This window comes from Cinclus cinclus, chromosome 17 (genome assembly GCF_963662255.1).
Source record: "Cinclus cinclus chromosome 17, bCinCin1.1, whole genome shotgun sequence".
NCBI classification, from domain to species: domain Eukaryota; kingdom Metazoa; phylum Chordata; class Aves; order Passeriformes; family Cinclidae; genus Cinclus; species Cinclus cinclus.
In genome coordinates this window covers 4,135,351-4,155,692 of record NC_085062.1, presented here as the reverse complement: position 1 = coordinate 4,155,692, position 20,342 = coordinate 4,135,351, and the positions used below count along the sequence as shown (strand labels likewise).

The 20,342-nt window shown below is 56.5% G+C and overlaps 1 protein-coding gene across 2 annotated transcripts; it reads right to left on the bottom strand.

Moving 5' to 3' along the window:
• Nucleotides 1-39: 39 nt before the first annotated feature.
• On the bottom strand, nucleotides 40-20,295 carry ACACB (acetyl-CoA carboxylase beta). Of its 2 annotated transcripts, XM_062504669.1 has the most exons (52): nucleotides 19,880-20,295; nucleotides 19,082-19,208; nucleotides 18,527-18,665; nucleotides 18,182-18,291; nucleotides 17,943-18,024; nucleotides 17,433-17,531; nucleotides 17,067-17,176; nucleotides 16,710-16,820; nucleotides 16,343-16,552; nucleotides 15,853-16,023; nucleotides 15,456-15,617; nucleotides 15,111-15,274; nucleotides 14,419-14,569; nucleotides 14,239-14,342; nucleotides 13,575-13,656; nucleotides 12,848-12,993; nucleotides 12,621-12,771; nucleotides 12,365-12,499; nucleotides 11,818-11,964; nucleotides 11,553-11,741; nucleotides 11,156-11,256; nucleotides 10,990-11,078; nucleotides 10,787-10,911; nucleotides 10,361-10,474; nucleotides 10,164-10,277; nucleotides 9,714-9,803; nucleotides 9,496-9,614; nucleotides 9,134-9,271; nucleotides 8,610-8,709; nucleotides 8,410-8,517; nucleotides 8,162-8,218; nucleotides 7,574-7,615; nucleotides 7,290-7,505; nucleotides 7,051-7,206; nucleotides 6,542-6,745; nucleotides 5,984-6,139; nucleotides 5,602-5,724; nucleotides 5,007-5,276; nucleotides 4,581-4,678; nucleotides 4,326-4,446; nucleotides 4,033-4,143; nucleotides 3,668-3,811; nucleotides 3,467-3,587; nucleotides 3,237-3,333; nucleotides 2,974-3,070; nucleotides 2,639-2,774; nucleotides 2,153-2,330; nucleotides 1,892-2,004; nucleotides 1,240-1,394; nucleotides 910-1,080; nucleotides 283-419; nucleotides 40-166 (listed from the first exon to the last, which is right to left on the bottom strand). In XM_062504669.1, the coding sequence occupies exons 1-52, from the start codon at nucleotides 20,293-20,295 to the stop codon at nucleotides 40-42; spliced, it is 7,134 nt and encodes a 2,377-aa protein (XP_062360653.1). The 2 variants fall into 2 exon arrangements, with proteins under 2 accessions (XP_062360653.1, XP_062360652.1); XM_062504668.1 differs by having other exon boundaries at nucleotides 10,787-11,078.
• Nucleotides 20,296-20,342: the final 47 nt, after the last annotated feature.

Below are 20,342 nucleotides of genomic sequence, written 5' to 3'. Positions count from 1 at the left end.
TGTCCTGGTGTTTCTCCTACCCTGTGGCGATTGCCCAGCTCAGGAGGGGTCATCAGTGTCCACCCTGGACAGGAGATGAGCGACCTGGGCCTTCTGTGGCCCGGTGATGTGCTGAGCCATCTGCACAATGCAGTCCATGGTCAGCTCGGGGTTGGCCTGGAGCAAGCTGCAAGGCACAGGGCAATTTCCTGAGAGGCCAAAGTGACAACTGCCTGGTCTCCACCACCTGCTCTTCCCATCCCAGGGATCCCCTTTCTCATCCCAGCTCTCGCAGGCACTCACCTCCGGATGTGCTTGAGGATATAGTCCCTCTTCAGGTACTTGATGTTCTCCCTGATGGCTGACTGGGTGCTGTCCTCCTCCTGCATGTGCTTCTCCAGCCACTCCACCACCACCTGGTTGTTGTCCCAGAGGTAGCCCTGGAGAAAGCAGTACTGTGGGCAGAGGGTCCTGCTGCCTGCACAGCCCAAGCCCCCCCGTGTTCCTGGAGTCTCAAATCCAGGCCATGGAATGTTTCTTCGCTGTCCTGCACCTATTTGCAAACCATTTAAAAAGCAAAAAGGTAAAGCATGATTCCTTTGCATGTCCTGAGGCAGGCACAGCAATGTGTTTGTCATTTGAGAGCAGCTCAAATGCTAAAAAACCCACTTTTGCCCTGGGAAGCCCTCTCATGGTAGAAAATGTTTATTTATCTGGGGACCACTTTACCATCACTGAACACCAACACTCAACTGGGCTCATCTGATTTGAAGAGCCAGCCCCGAGCTGCTTCACCACCCATCCTCACACACTGAAACCCTCAGGGAGTCACCACTGAAACCTCTGAATGATGGGAGAGCGAGGTGAGATCCCTCCCCAGAGCGATGCCCTGGCTGTGGAGGTGCCCCAGGACGCCGGGGCTGGCAGTACCTTCTCAGCACCTTCCGTCTCCATGAACCAGCGCCGCAGCATGGACTGGATGTGGATATGACTGAGCTCGCTGTTGGCCTTCAGCACCTCCCCCTTCACCATCTCCTCCAGCAGCAGCCGCCGCAGCCGCCAGTAGAGGAAGGAGCGAGCGCTTTTCCACTCCAGGATGTCCTGTGGAAAACGGAGCGCAGCCCGGGTTTGCCGGCTCGCTCTCAGCTCCAGCGGGACGGAGGGCAGAGAGCAGCCCTGGGACAGGGATGTCACAGGGAAGAGATTTTCCCCTCCACCTTTGCCCGTCAGCTCAGAGCCCCTCCCCTGCGCCGGGCTCACCGTGATGACCCCTTTCTCCTGCATGCGGCCCGGGGTATCGTGCAGATCTGCGAAGCGCACGGCCACCTGGTGGTACACGGGCAGCAGCAGCTCCTCCCGCGCCTTCAGCTGCTTGTCCAGCTCCCTGCGCTGCGCCTCCGATAGCTCCGGGGTCCCTGTGCGACACAGCGGGCTGAGCAGCCCCCACGGTGATGCCACCAGGGCGTCCCCTCTGTGCTCCCATATCGGCCACCACGCCCAGTGCCACGGCTCTTTCCTCGGCACCAGAGCCAGAAAAGCCATGGCCACAAAGAGGTCACACCACACTCAGTGCCCGCCACATGAGAGGGGAGATGGCATTTGCAAGGAATTTGTGGGACCGTGTTGTAGCAGGCTGAAGGGACACGGGGGCAAGGAGCTCCCAACGCATCAGGAACCAATTCAATGTGGCCATGGCCATCCTTCATCTCAAAGCATGGGAGAAGACCCCAACTCCACTTAACCCATTGACAGAGCAACCAGGAGGTACTTTAGGTGCTCTAAAGTACCACCATGTCCTCTCAGCTCTACCAACAGAAAAGACATAAAGAGTTTTCTGAGAAGGACACTGGACTCCTGGTGGTTGTCACCAAAGTTCTTGAGCCTCATCCCAAACCAAAACTCCCTTTCTTACCCAGCTGCTCAACAAGCTTGGCATAAACTGTATCGATCCTTCTCATGGTCTTCACCAAATCCTTCTTTCTGAACTTGATCTCCACTGTTCCTCCAGGCTCCAAAATGCCTGCCCTGGAAGGGAAGTTTGGTAAAGCAAGGACTGGTCTACATGGGAGAATAAATCCCAGGGCAAGATGTCCAGGCAGCTGACACACACAGGTGTTCTGGATGCCACACACAGGTGTTCTGGATGTCACACCCAGGTGTTCTGGATGCTGACCTGCTCTCCTTGTCAGCATAGAGCTCCACGTGCAGGGGGTTGATGGTGGAGTCGATGACCACCCAGGAGCCACCACGCAGCTCGGCGTGAGGGGGGATGTACACCAGGACAGGCTGCTTGAAGTCCCGCAGGCTGTCCACAATGAAGGCACCAAACTTCAGCATCTGGTCGTACATGTCTGAAAGCCAAAGGGACTCAGGGGCTGGGTGTCCCAGTTGTCACTGCCCTAGTGTCCTCCCAGCTGCCCAAAACCACCTTCTCTATTAGAGAGACAAACCACCCTGCTAAACCAGCCAGCAGGAAGCCACCAACCCCTGGGACCTCTGCCTTGTGATGCCCCCATGACCTCCCCAACCCAATCCAACCCCACATCCCAGTTTGGGGTGCATACCCTGGTAGGCTGGGCCACCCCAGGACCCTGTGGGGTGGTGGGGGTGACAGAGGTTGGTCACACCACGGGGATATGTGCATCCCAAGCACAGGTACCTTTCATGCCACTGGAGAAGCCTCTCCAGTTGGCAAAGATGATCAGCGGGAGGTGTTCCCGGTTGAAGTCCCGAATGGCCTGGGCTGTTTTAAAAGCAGAGTCTGGGAACCAGACCTGTCCAGCCTGCTGGATTATCTGGAAAAGATAGTGAGCAGCTGAGACTGTGCCAGTTCTTCCTGGCAAGCTGGAAGAAAACAAACTGCCCCAGCACCCTCGATTTCACCTGAATTAAGGAAAAATCAAAACATGCCCAAGGATCACGCTGAGCTATTCCTCCTCCCTTCCCTCCAGCCTCCTGTCAGATGCCACCTGGCCCCAGCTGTACCCCACTTACCTTTGCCTCTGAGTCCAGGTTGGCAGGGTCAGCGGGTATTGTTACCTCCACAGTTCTGGTCTCAACAGCAATGACACCCACGGGGAGACCTCCCAGCCTATGGCAGGGCAGGATGGGCTCAGCAAGGCCAGTTCTCCTCCACTCCAGCCCCACCATGGATCTGCTCCCTCTCCACCATCCCAAAAGCAGTGCCACAGACAGGGCTTGAAGGTGAGAGGCCACACTTGCAGGATCCCAGCTCCATCCCCTGCTCCCAGCAGTACCTCGCTCTGCCAACCACAACGGTCTGAGCCCACGGCTTCATGATCTCCATGAAGCTGCCCTGGTCGAAGAAGCCACTCTGCCAGGTCCCTTTGAGAGCTGCAGAGCACAGGAAAACATGGAATGGTGCAAGGGCAAGCACTGAAGGGCTCTTGAGCACCAACCCATAGCCAAGAGCATATTCTGCACCTACAGGATACATTTGAGAGCACCTTGGGTTATTCTCACTTACTTGGGTGGGGTCTCCCTGCCAGCATCCACCTGGGGTCATAGGGGACTTTGGAAGGGACAAAATCAATTTCTCTTTCAACAGGGTCACTTATGGCAGTGACAGGCACCGGACTCTGGTTATCCTGTAAGGGAGACTCTGAGGGCAGGTCACCAGCCAGGTGTGGGTGACATCCCTCACCTCCACACTGCATCACCCTCCTACCTTGGGTATGTATGAGAGCCACTGCAGGATGGTGTAGACTCCCTCAAAGTCATCTGGGACAGTGACATGGGAAACGCCGTTGTTGTGCATGATCTGCACTCCTCCCAGCTGGTTATTGGAAGTGTAAACCTCTCGTCCCAGCACCTAGACAGAGTTCCCAAAGGAAACACATGAGGCTCTGCTGACACAGGAGCTGCTCCCTTGCTGTTTGTCAGCCCAAACCTCTGCACAGGCAAACTTCCTCTGGGTTGAGGCTGAATTTCCACCTCTGTCCAGGCTGATGTTCCATGGGACAGGGAAGGAGCCCACACAGGTTGTGGTGGAAAGGACAGTGCCACAGAGGACATGCAGCCAGAGCTTGGTACCTTATTGAGAGCCGTGACACCTGTGAGGATGATGTGGGAGTTCTCCACCTGGATGACGCGCTGGCCCAGCCTCACCAGGTAGGCACCGATCCCGATGGCACGACAGGTCACCTGGGCACACACAAAGGGACACGTGGGGTCACTGGGGCTGCAGCACAGATCACGAGCACCTGGAGAAGGAGGCTGTGAAGGGCTTAGCCTCCTTGTTGCATCCCGTTACTCCTCCCACAGTGACTTTAAGAGCCAGCAGGAGAGTGGGGAGGAGCAGAGAGAGGAAGGGCCCCCAGCTGTACCATGCTGATGGTCACTATTTCATCATAGGCACGGGAGGACTCCCCAGCGATGGTACCAGCAGCTCTCAGATTTTCCACCCCAAATCCATTGTCCTTCCCAATGATGTCCAGCAGGACATACCTGCAGGGAAAGTGGAGCTGTGGTGTAGAAAGCACTTACCTGCATGATGTGCCTGGCAGGATGCTGAGGTGGGAGCTGCATCCTGGTGGGCTGTAGGGCAGAGCTTGGGGTGTCTCATGGGATGTGGGACTCACCTGGACTCGCCACCTTCTTCCACGTGCTCACAGCGCACTGAGTTCATGGTGCTGATCCTTGTGTAGTCCTGGGGAGTCAGGTACAGGTACCTGAACCCCTGCAAAGAAAGAGGAGAAGGATGAGTTGTGGAGCCCTCCACACTCATGCTCATGTGGGACATGGCCCTTTCTCAAACCTATCCTAAACCATGCTGTGCAGCAGCTCAGGGACCAGAGCTGGACAGATCAGCCATGCCAGCACTGGTACCTTCACCTCCACCACCTGGGAAAAGCCAAAGGAACAATCCCCATGGTGCTGGGTGCAGGTGTGGCCTCACCCCCTTCTCTGATCCCACAGTTTGACATCCCAGTTTAGCTCTGGCCATCCCTTCCACAACTAAACCCTCTGCTGCTCCCTGTGCTACAGGAGGGAAGGTGCCCACACACCTTGTAGGGCTCAGCTGGGTCTACCCAGGCCACCTGGAACATGTGCTTGATCTCGTCGGCGAAGCCGATGCGGGCACCGCTGTTGGCAGCGATGTAGATGCGGGGGATGCCCTCGGCCCGAGCCAGCTCTGAGGCCCTCAGGAACACCAGGTCCTCCTCAGGCCCAAAGGAACCAATCTTGTGCGTGATGTCGTTGCAAATGAGCACAATGTCCCGGCCTTTGGGGTACTCAGGGGTCTTCAGCTTCATTTTGAAAGCAACCATTCCCACCTGCCTCAAAACAGCACAAGGTTACAGGGCAGAATCCTCCAGAGAATCACAGAGTCCCAGAATCACTTACAGAATCACAGAATTAACTGGGTTGGAAAAGACCTTCAAGATCATTGAGTCTAATGCTTGACTGATCACCACCTTGTCAACTAGACCAGAGCACCGAGTGCCACGTCCAAGAGACACAAGGGGCTGAGCTGCAGGTGGCACTAACCAACAGACAAAATGGTTGAGGAGCATCTCCCGAGCTTCAAACGCAGCCAGAATAAGCCACCAGCCACTGCTATCTGCTTCCCCTGCCCAATTCCAAATAATTCTGTGCTACCTCATTCCCTCCGGGGACCCTGTTCATCTGCATGAGGTGCCCCTGTGAGTCCAAGACCAGCTCAGTGTAGGTCAAGATGTCCTTGGGATACAGGTCCGAGGAGCCCCACAGCTTGAAGAGAGCCTGTGGAGACAGTACGTGGCTTGGAATGGCTTGGCTTGGAAGATACCTTAAAGACCATCTAGTTTCAGGAATACTGAGAGCTAGGAATTGGTTTAGAAATGTTTCACATAACCAAAAATGTTGGGGTTTGGGCCCTTTCTGTTTTTTCATTCGACAGCATGAGAAGAGTGACCCTTTCCTCAGGTAGGAGTATTTGGGGAGGGTAGGGATGAAGAGCAAATGTAGTAATTTGAGCCCCTTTCTGCTCAGCCAGACTCACCTGTCTGATCATCTCTGGGAAGTCGTACACATAGGTGGTGCCCAAGGACTGCGCCTGGAACCGCTTGGCCTGAAGCAGGTCCTTGGTGACATAGGGAGTGTTGATGAGCATCCCATGCTGCGGCCCCTGCTTGTCCCCATATGACTGGAACATGATCTGGAGAGGAGAGGAGAGCAGAGCAGAGCGTTGGTTGCCTTCCCTGGATAACATGGTGACTTCTTCTGGAGCACTGCTTGGAGCACGTTGCTTGGACAAGGTGATTTTCCACCCTTTTTTTGCTATTGAGGGGACTGTCACACCAGCATCAACCCAAGGAACTCAACCGGATGAAGCTCAGCACATTTTGAATAAAGCACCACCCCAAGGAACCCAACTGGATGCAGGTAAGATGAAACCAATGCAGCTGTGGGAATGCTGTTGGAAGTCTGGGGGCTCTGGGCAGACCAGCACTGCAGGTGCACAAGGAGTTTTGCAGAAGCCCCCCCAGAGCCCTGCTGGAGCCGGCAGCATTTGGGCAGCCATGGTTGGGTTCCTGCAGTCGCCGCTGGGGTTACTCACGCTGCCAGTGCCAGGGTCCCTCACTTCCTTGTAGAGGCTGATGTCCAGGTAATACCCGGATTCGTTGGTGAGGAAGAGGCGGATGGGGATGGCAGTGGCAGTGGGTGTCAGGCGGATGTTGATCTTCACCTCGGCCTGCAGCACCCTCAGCTTCCAGAGGCGACTGCCGTAGCGCATCACCATGGAGCGCACCGACTCCTCGATCTGCACAGGGGATGGCACACGAGGGGGTTGGTGACCCCAGGGACAACACTGAGCACATGATGCCAAGGCTGGAGCAGCCCTGTTGCATGTCCACCCCAAACAGCCATTCTGGATTTGCTTTGGGTGAGCCCCTTCCGTCTCTCCATGCCTCCTGGCTGGGCCTGGTGCTGATATCCTCCCTCTCCACTGCGGACAGGGAGAGATGCTGGGGGGGGGTGGCTGCAAATTTCTGCAGTGGTCCTGAGCACAGAGGACAATAGAGGAACCTTTCCAGGACAGAGGAAGCAGGACCCCAAGAAACACACCTTGGACGGGTCCATGATGACGGTGGGCACAAAGTTGAGGAAGATGTGGTTGCAGTCAGTGCGCACGATGGTGTTGTTGAAGGCCACCTCCAGCTCATCCATGGCCTCCAGCAGCATCCGCTCACCCTCGTTCTGCAGGTACTCGAAGGAAGCCTCCTGAGATGGAGCAGGTGACTCAGCAAGGGCCAGGCCACCCCTGCACCCTCACTGTGCCCCCGGGGACCCCCATGCCACCGTGCCTTGGTGATGAGGTCGGAATGGCGCACGATGGCGCGGATGAAGAAGCGGTAGTCGGTGGCTTCGGTGCCCGCCTGCACCCTGGCAGCCCCCAGGTAGAGGTGCATCCTGTGGTTGGCACAGGGGATGGCCGTCAGGTCGAAGTTGCGCATGCGGCTCAGCTCCAGCTGGAAGGCGAGCGCCGGCTCCAGGTGCCGGTAGATCCGATCCTCTGCGAACTGCCAGGCACAGCTGTGAGCCAGGGCTGGGCCGGCACCGCCCCGGCACCTCTCACACCAGATCTTACCTCGTCCCTGGCTCTGAACGTGAAAAACTTGGGGAATTCTCTCTGCAGCAGAAAGGAGAGAGGAGATAACATGAATAGGTCTGGCCCACAGTGGATTGTTTTGATTCTACATTAAAGAAACAAAACCTTGTAGGCTTTGTTCTCCCCCAAAGGGAAAAGAGCTGGGAGGGATTGATTAGACTGGATTTTAGGAAGAAATTGTTGTCTGAAGGCTGGTGAGGTTGCCCAGAGAAGCTGTGGCTGCCCCATCCCTAGAAGTGCCCAAGGTTGAATGGAGCTCAGTGCAACCTGATCTAGTAAGAAAGTTCCACCCCACGGCAGAGAGTGGAACAGGATGAACTTTAAGGTCCCCTTCCACCCAAACCACTCTGGATTTTTACTCTGATGGCCTCTAATGGCAGCTTAAAGCTATGGAGTGGCTCTGCAGGAGCCACATTACTGGAAACATAAGCAGGATAAAGGATGATACAGGAGATTAAACACTGATTGAATTGCTCATTAATTAATTTCAAGCTCCTGAAGCACATCCATCACTCAGTGCTGTGTCTATAAGGTATTTATAGATGTCAGAGACTCAGTTGCACTCACCTGCTGGGCAATGAGGAAAGTGATTCTCCGGAGACCACATTCAACAAGGATATTTTTCTACAGAAAAACAGAAGACGCCACCAGTCACAAGAGATTAAACATCTCTACCAAAGGAGAAAACAAAACCTAAACTGCAGCATTTTGGAGTGCACTGCATGGAGAGGAGTTGCCTTGGGGTACAATGTTCTGGCTTTACAAAAGCCAGGGTTCAGGGTTTACAAAAAGAGGGTACAGCCCCAGCAACAGACCTTGGACTGGGCAAAGGCTCTGAAGATGGGAACCAGCTTCTCGTCTTCCACGTGGTCAGCCGAGCAGAGCGCAACGTTGAGGATATGGATTGGCTCCTCACGGATGTTCTGGCAACAAAAATCCCACAGTCAACCCTGGCCAGCAGCATCACTGCTGTCCCAGCACCACCTGGGAGTATCAGCAGCAGCTTCGTGCCCACCTTGGTGTCCTCCTCATCATAGGTGGTGGCCTGTGCCTCGCTGAGGAGCCCACTGTCTGATGGGGAGTTGGCAAAGCACGAGATCACTTCATCAAAGTTCCTGCCCAAACAGCAGGGATGGAGTCACAAGCCAGCACGTTGTACCCATCCCCTGCCTGAAGGGACCCACCATGACAGTGTGACAGGGACACAGGTACCAGCACAGTGGCCCCAACATCCCACAGCAAACCCACAGTTCATGAAATGCAGCTCTAAGCTCTGCTGTGTTAATGTGCACAGGGGTTTAACTTATGCCATGTAAGCTTTCCTCACGTTCCACACGTCCCCAAAAGCCACCTCATGTCCCCACAAGGTAAGTGCTGTACTGAGAATACCCAGTCTGCAGCTATGGCAGAAACTGGGGCTGCCTCTAGCACTGCCCAGCTGCCCCCAGCTGTGGCTCTTCCATCCCATTTTGTTCTCCAATGACTGCAGTGACACCCAAAATGCACAAACACTGGCCAGGCACGTCCCTGCACCCCCACCTTGTGAAGTCCTCAAATCTGCGGAAAGCCACCATGACTCCCATCCTCTGGCTTGCGGGGCAAAAGCCGCTGTCCATGAAGAGTTCGGTGCTGTGCCGTGCCAGGTCAGGGTTGGAGATGCTGATAGGGACGGATATCCTGCCACGGGGAGCAAGTGTCAGCTCTGGGGGAGGCACCGTGTAGCACCACACAGCTCCCACAGGGGACCCTGGCCCGGAGAGCGTTCATCCTTCTCCACTGGTAATGGGACAGTGTGGTGGCAGCTCCCTCTTTGCACAGAGGGGATGATGCAAATCCCACAGCTCTGTGAAAAGAACTATGTCCAACGGAGCAGGACAGCTGTATGGGAGAGAAACCTGTACCTGTTGGGGTGGGAGGAGGGGAGCATGAACTGGAACTCCACGAGGCAGGTGCCATCAGAGAGCTGCTGGTGCTGCAGGCTGTGCAGCTCGTAGGCAATGTACCCTCGCCGCACGTACACCTGTGAGGGGACACAGAGGGTAGCACCGTGTCCCTCTGAGGGCCACCCCTGAGCCCCCCATGCCACCCTCAGGCTCCCTCTGTGCCCCCCAGGCCTCACCTCCAGCGCTGCCATGCGCACCACCTCATTGGTGTGGTAGAAGAACACGGGAAGCACATCAAAGATGGAGGTCTCTGATAGGATGAGTTTCTGCAGGAAGAAAGCAAAATTTAGGGCAAGGATGAAGTGAGACCTCCCTGCTCTATTTAGGGGGTCCCTCAATGTGGAGCTGTGCAAGACTGGTAACTAGGGTGCCATGGAACACCTAGCCCACCACGGGGAAACCACTAGAGCCACGCATGGATTCATACATCTGTTCCCTGCCAAATGGAGCATGGAGCAACAGACAGGGACTGGCAGCACTGGGGTGCACCCCTTCCTCTGCTCCACAGAGCCACTACAGCAAGACTTTGAGCTACTTTTAGCTGTTTTTAAGACTAAAGCACTTGCAGCCAGACCCTCTCCCCAAAGCCACCCAAATTTCCTCTGGAAAAACATGCAATTCCCAACCTTCAGGTTCTCAGGGCAGTACTCATGTCCATACATGTCGATAGCAGAGATGAAGATGGACTCAACCTGGTTGTGCCGCAGCTCGTAGGAGGGCATGTGAGAGGCAATGAGCACCTGCCAGGGGAGAGAGGAGCTGGGAACGTGAAGGGACAGGGATGGGGACAGGAATGGGATGGCACTGCATGGTGCTGGCTGACCTGCCGGGCTCTCAGTGCAACTTTGGAGTGCTCAGTCTTGCTGAGCTGTGTCAGCTCATGGAGGATGGTCGTCAGCTCATCTGTCAGCGTGGGGTCACGACCACATAGCTGGTCCTGCAATGTCACACCACCGTGGCTCAGCTTAGGCTCCTCACTGTGCAGGATGGCTTCATCCCAAACCCCAGCCTCACAGGGCATGGCTTCATCCTGCACCCCCAGCCCCATGCAGCCAAAGGGGACAAGACCCAAAGCACTAAAATGGGCTCTCTTTGACCCAAGCGTAGTCACACAACACCACAGAGGGGAGATAATTAAAATAAAGCAATAACAAGGCAGAAACAGACACTTCAAGTGATGCAGGGCAGCCTTGGCTTTTCCCTGCCACCAGCCTTTGCTCCTGGAGTCTCAGGCATGGGCTGTACTCACAATTAACATGATCACCAGCTGGTTCTTCTTGGCCACCTGGGCATGGGAGAAGATGCTCTCCAGCACGGGGGTCATGTTGGGTTTGCACTGCTCCCGCAGGCTGATGACACACTTGTCATAGTGAGCTGTGGGGCAGGGTCTGGTGAGCCCTGCAGCTTCTCTGGAGAGCCCTGCAGCTGCCCCAGAGAGCCCCGAGCCCTCACCATGCTGGAACTGTGTCTCCACTTGCAGGTAGCGCCTCAGCAGGTCCAGCACCACTGCCTTCATGTAGCCCCGGATGCCGCTGCGGTACCTGTGGAGCAAAGAGCCCATCGTGGGGTGAAGAGGTGGCCGTGGGGGGACAGGGGTTCCAGACAGCACAGGGCTCACCTCTGCACCAGCTGTACCAGGCTCTGTGTGTTCATGAAGAAGACCTCCCGCTCAGCCTTCCTCTGCAGTGTGGCTGCGTGGGTGTCCAGCACGTTGGCGATCTGTGGGAGAGGGGACAGGGTCTGGGATGGCTCAGGGGCACAAAGCTAACTCCACCCAGAGCCCTCCCCTTGAGGTTATTTTTTTTCCTCAAAGTGAAAAATGCAAAGTGACAAATGAATATAAGAAGAAAGGCACACACAGAAGCAAATATAAAACCAAACATGCATAGAAAATATAAATTTACACATATTTCCCTCACTCATTCCATTTGTTATAAAATCGGGGCAGCACAAATTCAGGCAGGAGCTCCCAACTGGCTGCAGTTAAGAGGATGTGAGCTCCCTCTGCCACTCACCTGCTGGCTGGGGAAGCGGCAGAGCACAGAGGTGATGTTGCTGGCATACTGGGCCATCACCTTCCGGATGGATTTCTCCACGGCCAGCGGGAGTCTTCCTGAAATGCTCGTCATGATCTCCTGCAGCTCCAGCAGCGGCAGAGCAGGGTCCCGCAGGGTCTTCATCAGCTGTGCCACCCATTCCTCCACCTGCAGGAGCAGAAGCTGGTGCTGCTGGAGTTCCCCTCACGGCAACTGGGTGAAACACCTGGTGCCTGGCACCCACCTTGGTCTTGAAGTAAGGCTCAGGCAGGCAGTACCCATTCATGACGTTGGTCAGATTGTCCAGCACATTGCGGAGAACCTGGTGCTGCTTCTCACCAGTGATGGGGAGGGTCTGCTGGGCTGGTAGCCCCCCTGTGAATGGTTGTGCCTGGAAAGAGCAGAGGGAAGTGAGCTGAACTACCCTTTTTGATAAAGGAAAGAGACCTGGAGAGCTGCAGCTGCCCCAGAGGAACCAGCACAACCTGTGCTTTGGGTCAGATAGAGAGGAAGCACCTGACTTTCAGCATAGTGGATCTGCCAGTGTCTCATCATGGAAAGAACATGGAAAAACTTGAGATTTTAGTGCTATAAATGCACATTTTCAGTGCATAGCCCTGCACACTGAAAAAGCAGAGCAACACCTGAGCCCAATGACAGTCCAAAGACATAGCATGACCATCACTGCGATGCCCCATCAGGGCAGCTCCTCCATTTTGTCCCCTAGGGACCATTCCTGGGATGCCAGCTGAGAGCTGGCAGGAGGGGATGGAAGCCCCCAGCAGACTCACAGGCTTCACTTTGGAGGGATCATCGAGCTGGAGGCGGGCGATGACACAACCGGCCTCCAGCAGCGCTCCCGGCCGCTTGATGTACTGCAGCCGCCCCGCCTCCTCCACCGCCAGCGTCATGATGATCTTCATCACCTGGCGAGGAGGGGACACCGTCACGGAGCCAGCAGCACCTGCTGGCTGCACATCTCACAGCAGCGCTGCGGAGTTCCGTCTTTGCCGAATGTCGCTCCTCCAGCTCTTCTGCAAAGCTCACCTCGATCTCCGCATAAACCTTCCCCTCGTCCACGTGGCCGCCGTCCTCCACCGTGTACTGCAGCAGCTTCCCCGCGCAGGGCGAGCGCAACACCGTCGGGTCCTTCTCCTTCTCGAAGGTGCACGTTTTGTTGCCGATGGTGATCCGGTACCTACGGGAGAGGGAAACGTGTCAACAGCCGGCTGCTGGCCATCGGAGAGGCGGGGTGGGGTCCTGGCAGGGGGTACCTGTCGATCTCTTCTTTCATGTAGGTGGTGTAGCTGCAGCCGTCGTAGGAGAGCAGCAGCCCCCCGTCGTTGAGCCGGTGCACGTCGATCTCGATGTGAGTGCGGTTCATGATGATCACATAGGTGGTCAGTGACTGGCGGGCGACCTGCGGGCAAGGGGACAGCCTCAGTGCAACCCCAAAATACCCTGAACAGCCAGGCTGGGGGGGCACCTCCCCATGCTCAGTGCCACGGCTGCTGCCACACGATGGGGCTGTGCTGGGAAGGCAGGAGGCACAACTTCAGGCTGCACCGAGCTGTTCAACTCTGCCCAGAGCTAGTTTAACTCACAGCCCAGAACTGGTTTAACTCAACTCACAGCCCAGAGCTGGTTTAATTCACAGCCCAGAGCTGGTGCACCTGGCTCACCTGCCACTTTCATCATGACTAAGGAGATTTGCATGAAGTCCAACTAATTTCGTTTAAAAGCAAGAAAATGAAGCCCCTTAATAAACTCGGGGCAACAGGGTGTATGAAAATGTCTGTCAGGTTAAAATGAGGTTATTAAGGTTATAAGGTTAAAACGAGGTTATTAATGTTATAGGGTTATTAACCTCATTTTTATGTTGCCCATTTTTAAAGGACAAGCTTGTATTTATTTCACTTCTCTCCCTTGGGACAGGAGCATGTCTCTGACCCCTTGAGAAGTGCTATGGCTGGCTTGGGGAGAGCACAGCCCTGCCCTCACCTGCAGAATGTACTTCACACCCTCATAGATGAGCTCCACATCAACGATGTTCAGCAGGGATGCTGCTGGCAGCACCTGGCCCCTGAAACACAATGGAGGAATCAGGCCCCACGGCATTCCTGGCGTGCGGGATGTCAGCAGTGCTCCCAGTCCTGGTGGGAGGGCACATTGGTGACCAGAGGGGACAAGTGTCAGCTTTAAGTGGTCCACATGAGCACCATGCCCAGCCAGATCTGGAGGGAGACCAGGCACTGGGAAAACACTCAGATAAGGGGCATGGGAGAGCCCCGGGAGTCCTCCAAGGCTGGAGGAATAACCTTGATATTGAACAACAAAAGCAGGCTGTACAGCCAGCTGTTTGAAAGCTGTTTTCCCAGCCATGGGAAGACTTTCCTAGTGTCCAGACAAAGTGATAACTGAAGAACCAGAGCTGTGGGCCACAGCAGATACCCCTGTCCTTGCCTATCACAACACTACCGTCACTAAATTTGCAAAGCAAAAAGGGAAGGAAGATGTCCCAGAAGAACAACACTCAGGTCTCCATTGTGGCTGCCCCAATCCTGGAATTGCTCAAGACCAGGTTAGATGGGGCTTGGAGTAATCTGTTCTGGTGGAAGGTGCCCCCCACATGACTGAACCCCCCTGGGCAGCCCCAACTCCACACCTCTCCAGCGTGTGCAGGAAGTCAGTCATGCACGTCCTGAAAGTAGCATCCGCCACGTTCAGGGCACCACAGACAACCCCAAGCATCGTGTCTGGCTTCTCTGCCTGTGGGGGCAAAAATCACAGGGTTTGGGTCTCACCCCAAGGAAAGGCAGTGGTGACCTCAGGGTGTCACCCCCACCTGCACTTTCTCGGCGATCAGGTGGTCCAGCCAGCCCGTGTGTGTCTCGTTGTTCTGGAAGCTCTCTGTCTCCAGCAGCTTGATCAGGTACTCCACCGTGGTCCGGAAATCCCCACGGATAGACAGCTCCTTCAGGGCCACAACCATGTTCCTTTTAGGGAGAAAAGCCCTTCATTAGTGACTGAGAAGGTGGCATTTGGCTCTCAGGAGAGGGAACTGGGGAGCTTCAGAGCCTGGGGCAATGAGCTCCTGAGGTGATGAGCTCCTGAGCCCTCGTCACCTTTATAGAGTGGAATCACTGCAAGGTTTGGGTTGGAAGGCACCTTAAAAATTCTCTTGTTCCACCCCCTGTGATGGGCAGGGACACCTTCCACTAGACCAGGTTACTCCAAGCCCTATCCAACCTGGCCATGAAATAGCCCTGGATGAAACTGCTGAATGGACACTGCAGCTCATGGGGCACTAAGCAATGCTCAGCAAATGACTTCAACATGTCCTTGAGGATCAGATGATGCACTGGGGCTACAGCACCACAACAGTCCAAAAAAATTTGGCTTTGGTCAGGCAGCCAGGTGTTTAGCACAGCAGCACCATTCTGGTCCTGTCAGATAAAAACCACTTTTCCCAGCTCACACACCAACTGTGACTCTTCCCAAGGACACATGCCCTCCAACTCATCCCACCACACTCACGAGATGGCCTCTTCCCGGTTCTCTCCCCATGAGAAGCAGTGTCCAAACTGGGAATCAGCAAATTCGTGCAGCCCCCCGGCTGCTGCCACGCTGAAGTACCCCCAGACGTTCTTGCTGCTGCGGAAGTTCAGCTCCTGCACCGTCCCTGAGCTGGGCTTGAAACCCTGAGCCAAAAGAGAGCAGAGATGGAGGAATCAGGATTGAGATTCATGCAGCAAGACAGGGAAGGGGAACCCAAATGGATTGCGCAGATCCCATGAACATTGTCTGGCTGGGGAGAACCATGCCCAGTTCAACCCCACGGGTGGCAGAGTCCCCCTGTCCCCACCCCAACCCCCAGCTCACCTCCTCGGGGTTCTCGCTGGTGATCCGGGCAGCAATGACGTGGCCCCTGGGCATGGGGGGTTTGGAGGGGCTGTGGAAACAGATGGGGGTGTCCCCCCAGGGGCTCTCCCCATACAGCACCCGGATGTCTTTTATCCTGTGCAAGGGGATGCCCATTGCAATCTGCAGGAGAGACAAAGGCCTGAGCTGCCAGGGAGACACCAACAGAGAATCTGAATGGAGAGTGGAAAGCCAGTGGGAAGCCAGAGTAGAAGGAAAGATGCCACACTGCTTTCACCTGCACCCTCCATACTGAGATATGGGGCAGCTTCCCTCTGCCAAGCTCCAGCCCAGTGCTCCTCCCTAAAATCCCAAACTGCCTCCTCTAACACCCCTGGAGCAAGGTGTGTGCAGGTACCTGCAGCTGGGCAGCCGGGAGGTTCACGTCCGCCACCATCTCCGTGCACGGGTGCTCCACCTGCAGCCGGGGGTTCAGCTCCAGGAAGTGGAAGCTCCCGTCTTCCCCGTACAGATACTCCACGGTGCCTGCACTGACGTACCCAACCATCTGGGCCAGGCGGACAGCGCACTGCAGGAGAAGGAAATCCCTGGATCATGGAATCATGGGCTGTCCTGGCTTGGAAGGGACCTGCAGGATCAGCATCCAACTCCTGCTTGTGCAGAGGACACTGCCAAAATCCCACCATGTGCCTGAAAGTCCAAACACTCCCTGGACTCCGGAAGGCTTAGAGCTGTGATCAGTTCCCTGGGGAAGCTGTTCCTGCTCCCGACCACCCTGGACAGGGACTCCTGCTCAACTCAGGGATCCCTCCTTTCCTTAAAAACCCAATAAACCCAGCACAGTTTCCCACTAAAACCTCGTGCTGCCCCTAGATCAGGCCACCCACCTTCTCCATCACCTCGGTGACAGAGGGGGCAGCGATAGTGGCCGGTGCCTCCTCGATGATCTTCTGGTGGCGGCGCTGGATGGAGCAGTCGCGGCTGAAGAGGGAGATGGCGTTGCCATACTCATCTGCCAGGACCTGCACCTCCAGGTGCCGTGCGTGCTGAGCCAGCTGCATCAGGAAAATGGGGGATCCAGGCGCCTCCGCCTGCACCTGCAGCGGGGGAGAGGGTTGTGCTCCGGCATCACCCCCCGAAATTCACCCCAGGATGAAGGTAGAGTTGCAGCAGAAGTGGGAGGTGCCCCGGGTGCAAGTAGGGCCCTGCTGGGATGGGGTAGCGACAGGGATGGGGGTTCCAGGCACCTCTCACCTGCCGGAAGCAGGCACTAAATTCCTCTGCTGCCTCCACTTTTCGGATGCCTTTGCCCCCGCCACCTTCTGCTGCCTTGATCATCAGGGGGTAGCCAATCCTCATGGCCACCTGAGAGGGTCAAGGGCTGAGGTGACTGTAGTGTTTTGGACCCCAGCCACCGCCCTGACAGCCCACACAACTCCAGGCATCCCTGAGCAGGATTATCCCGAGTGACATTCATTCAGTGGGACAAACTGCTGCTGGCACAGCCTCGTGTCATTATGGTGTGTGCTGAGAGGCCAGAAGGGCCAGGGCAGGCAGGCTCTGAGGAGGAATCATGGTGGGCAAGAGATGAGCCTGGAGGCTCAGCTTTACCTCCATGCCTTCCTCCAAGTCCTTCACGCAGCCCTGTGCGTATGTCTCCAGGGGGATGCTGATGGCCTGCTGATGTTTCTGGTCCTCCTTGGACCACTGGGCCACCAAACCTGCAGATATGACCAGGGCTATGGTCACCACCAGGATGGGCTGGGGTTGCATGCTGGGTGTGCCCAGGGAGCTGAGGATTCCATCATTTCCCTTGTTTCCATGCACCCCATCTCCATAATCCCCCTGCCCAAATCAGCTGCTGCAATGGGGTCCCCAATATGTGTGGCCAGCTGGGCCAAGGACCCCAATCCTGGTGCTTCTGTTGGAGGGGAGGGAGAGGCAGGGAGGGTGTGAGGGCTGTGAGGAGGCACTCACCACTCCCACTCCATGGCAGCGTGGGGATCTCCAGGGTCTGAGCCACAATGGTGGAGGCAACTTTGTCCCCCAGCGCCCACATGGCATCACTGGGGGGACCTTTGGAGAGGGAGAGATGGGCTGAGGGGGTGCCCAACCCACCAGGCCATCCCCACATCATTGAGTCGGCCCCACCACCCTTCTTCAAGGATTGGGCATGCAGGAACCTCCCCCCAAATGCACTGCCCAACTCAGGACAAAGCTCAACCCTTCTCCAAGGGGAGCTCAGGCTGGGAATCCCACCAGGTCTGCCCCCACACAGTGTTCCTCTGTTAACACTGCATCAGCTTGAATATTACATGGAAAACCCAGAAAACAGCATGATTCCTGGGAATGCCCTGAGGACTGCCACTCCATGGGTTGGGCATGCCAGAGGCATGAAAGGGTCATTCCCAGTGCAGTATCCCTGGCAATGACTGTGAATGCACACGCCAGCCCAATACCCAGCACAGAGAAGGAGTGATACCTTACCTAGGAAAGCTATCCCGTTTTTCTGCAGCAGCTCTGGCAGCTTGTGGTTCTCTGAGGCGTGTCCCCAGCCAGCCCACACCGCCTGGCACAAGGAGAAGCAGCAGTGGGAGCATTGCCCCTATGCTGCCATCTCCCACCATGCCCAGCTCCTCGCAGGGATATCACCCCCTTTTGGGGTGTCCCCTCTGCCTAGCTACTGCCCTTGGCAAGGAGGTGGGAGACACATAAATGGCCACTACCTGGACTGGGATCCGTTTGGAAATGTCCACGATCAGCTCCACGTTGGCGTAGTTGTTGTTGTTTGTCCCTCCAGGGACAGGCACGTAGTGATCTGCCATCTTGATGTACTCTGCAAGACAGCACAGAGAGTGGTGGGAGCCAGATCCCTGAGTGGCACCCCTTCCCAAATCCTCCATCCCCGGGAGGCTGGAGCAGGGAAAATTATTTACTCCTGGATTTGGCTGCACAGGAGGAAAGTGTGTGACTCCAGGCTGTGCAGAGCCCTCACAGGCCAGGCAAGAAAGGGCTGCCCCAGCTCACCCCCAGGTAGGGAACTCCCTTTCTGGGATATTTTCAGGAACTACCTGCATTAGCCTTGAGGTCCTCAGGGGTGACCATGACCACGAAGCGAATGGCGCGCTCGTTGCGGAACATCTCATAGGCCCAGCGGCGGATGGAGCGCATGCACTTCACAGCAGCAATGCCATTGTTGGCAATAAGGACCTGGGGGGACAGGGATAGGGGGTGGCAGGGTGAACCCTGTCCTTGCTACCCCAAGGGACAGCAGCGCAGGGGCAAGGGATGGGTGTGCAGCAAAGTATGGGGGATGTGTTAATCAGGAGCTTTCTGACAGCTGGTTGGACATCTCAGCAGAGCATGAAGTTCCTCAACAACATCTCTGATGTCTGGCACTGGGAATAACCAAGGATGGGATTTTGGCCATTGTCCGTGCAAAGCTGCTGCACGGGGTTCCCTCTCCCAGCCCACGAGAGCGACTGAAGCCATGGAATGAACAGCTCTGGGCTGCCATTGCTCCAAGCCTGGTGGACACAGGACATTCAGGCAGCGCTCAAAGATGTCCCTGTGAAAAGCAGTGACCCCCCCCACCCAGGCACAAGGAGGGACATGTGGGGACAGACCTTCTCGATGACACGGTTGCCCCCAAAGCGGGTGACAAACTCAGCTGGAGAGGCAACGGAAAAATCCCGCTGCAGGTCCATCTTCCTGTGGCTCTTCTTTGCCAGGTTCAGCCCTGACATGCTGGGCCTGTGGCGGGATGTGGTGGCTGTCACTGAACCCAGGACCAACCCCAGAGAGCTCAGAGTGACTCCAGTGAGCCCTTCCCCAGCCCCAAACCCCCTGCAAAGCCTGTCCTGCAAAGGTCACCAACCACATCTACAATGTAACTCAGGCAGGACACAAGGAAATTCCTTGTTTGTGGAAGGACAGAAGAGCAGCAGGGATACTGCTGGCAGCACCACCTCAAACCCAGAGTGGCAAGAGCCTCCGTCGGGCTGTTGAGTGTCACAACACGTCCCTGCAGCCAAAGGTTTGTTATTTTTAGCCAGAGCAGAGCAGCCAGAGGAGGCCAGGCAGCAGCATATGGCTTCCAGTTGTTTCTTCTGGATGTCAGCTGCACTCCCATGGGAGCTGCCCGGTGCAGCCAGCGGGGAGTGAACTGCCCCACATCCAAACTAGAGATTTTGAAGGGCACCCCCTGCCCTGGTCCTTGCCACACTCGTGCAGGTGGCACTGCTGTCACACAGCCAAGGACACCGGCTCTGCCCCCGCCAAAGGGAGCAGGATTAGGGGCATCACCTTGGGGTTCCACCAGCACGTTTGCACCCCAATTTTACCAACAGCAGTGCACCCACCACAAGCACCCGCCCTCCCTAACCGGGACATCCCTGCCCGGCCACGGGGATTGCCATCCGCACCTGATGCCGGCGCTGGGCTCCAGAAGTGCGCTCACGGTTGGGGGCTCGGGGACGGTACACCCCACCCCGGCCAAGCTGCTGCGCCGCCGGCCCACCCTGAAGGCGGTGGCCATCAGCTCATCATCGGAGGAGTTGTCGTCGAAGGAGCCCAGCACGAACTTGGCGAGGGCCGGGCGGCGCAGCGCCGCGGGGTTGTACACGGCGAGCTGCTCCTGCTCCGCGCCCGCCCGCCCGGCCCGCGGCGGCTGCGGCTGCGGCTGCCGGCCCGGGGAGCTCGGCCGCACCGCGGGCCCGGCTGCGGGGGGCGGCTCCGCGGGGCTCTCCTCCGGCTCCTTCTCCTGCTCGCACCCAGAGTTGGACATTTTAGCCCAAACGAGCAGCAGCACAGCGAGCAGGAGCAGCGCAGCCGGCAGCATTCACGGGCCCTGGGGGATAGGGAGAAGCCTCGGTCACGGCTGAAGAC

Coding starts and splice junctions, on each gene's coding strand:
- ACACB (XM_062504668.1), bottom strand. CDS start 20,295: ATGCTGCCGGCTGCGCTGCTCCTGCTCGCTGTGCTGCTGCTCGTTTGG. Junction 9,615..9,713: donor TGCGCATGGCAGCGCTGGAG/GTGAGGCCTGGG, acceptor GTCCCCTCACAG/GTGTACGTGCGGCGAGGGTA. Junction 4,679..5,006: donor ACCCAGCTGAGCCCTACAAG/GTGTGTGGGCAC, acceptor CTTTCTTTGCAG/GGGTTCAGGTACCTGTACCT.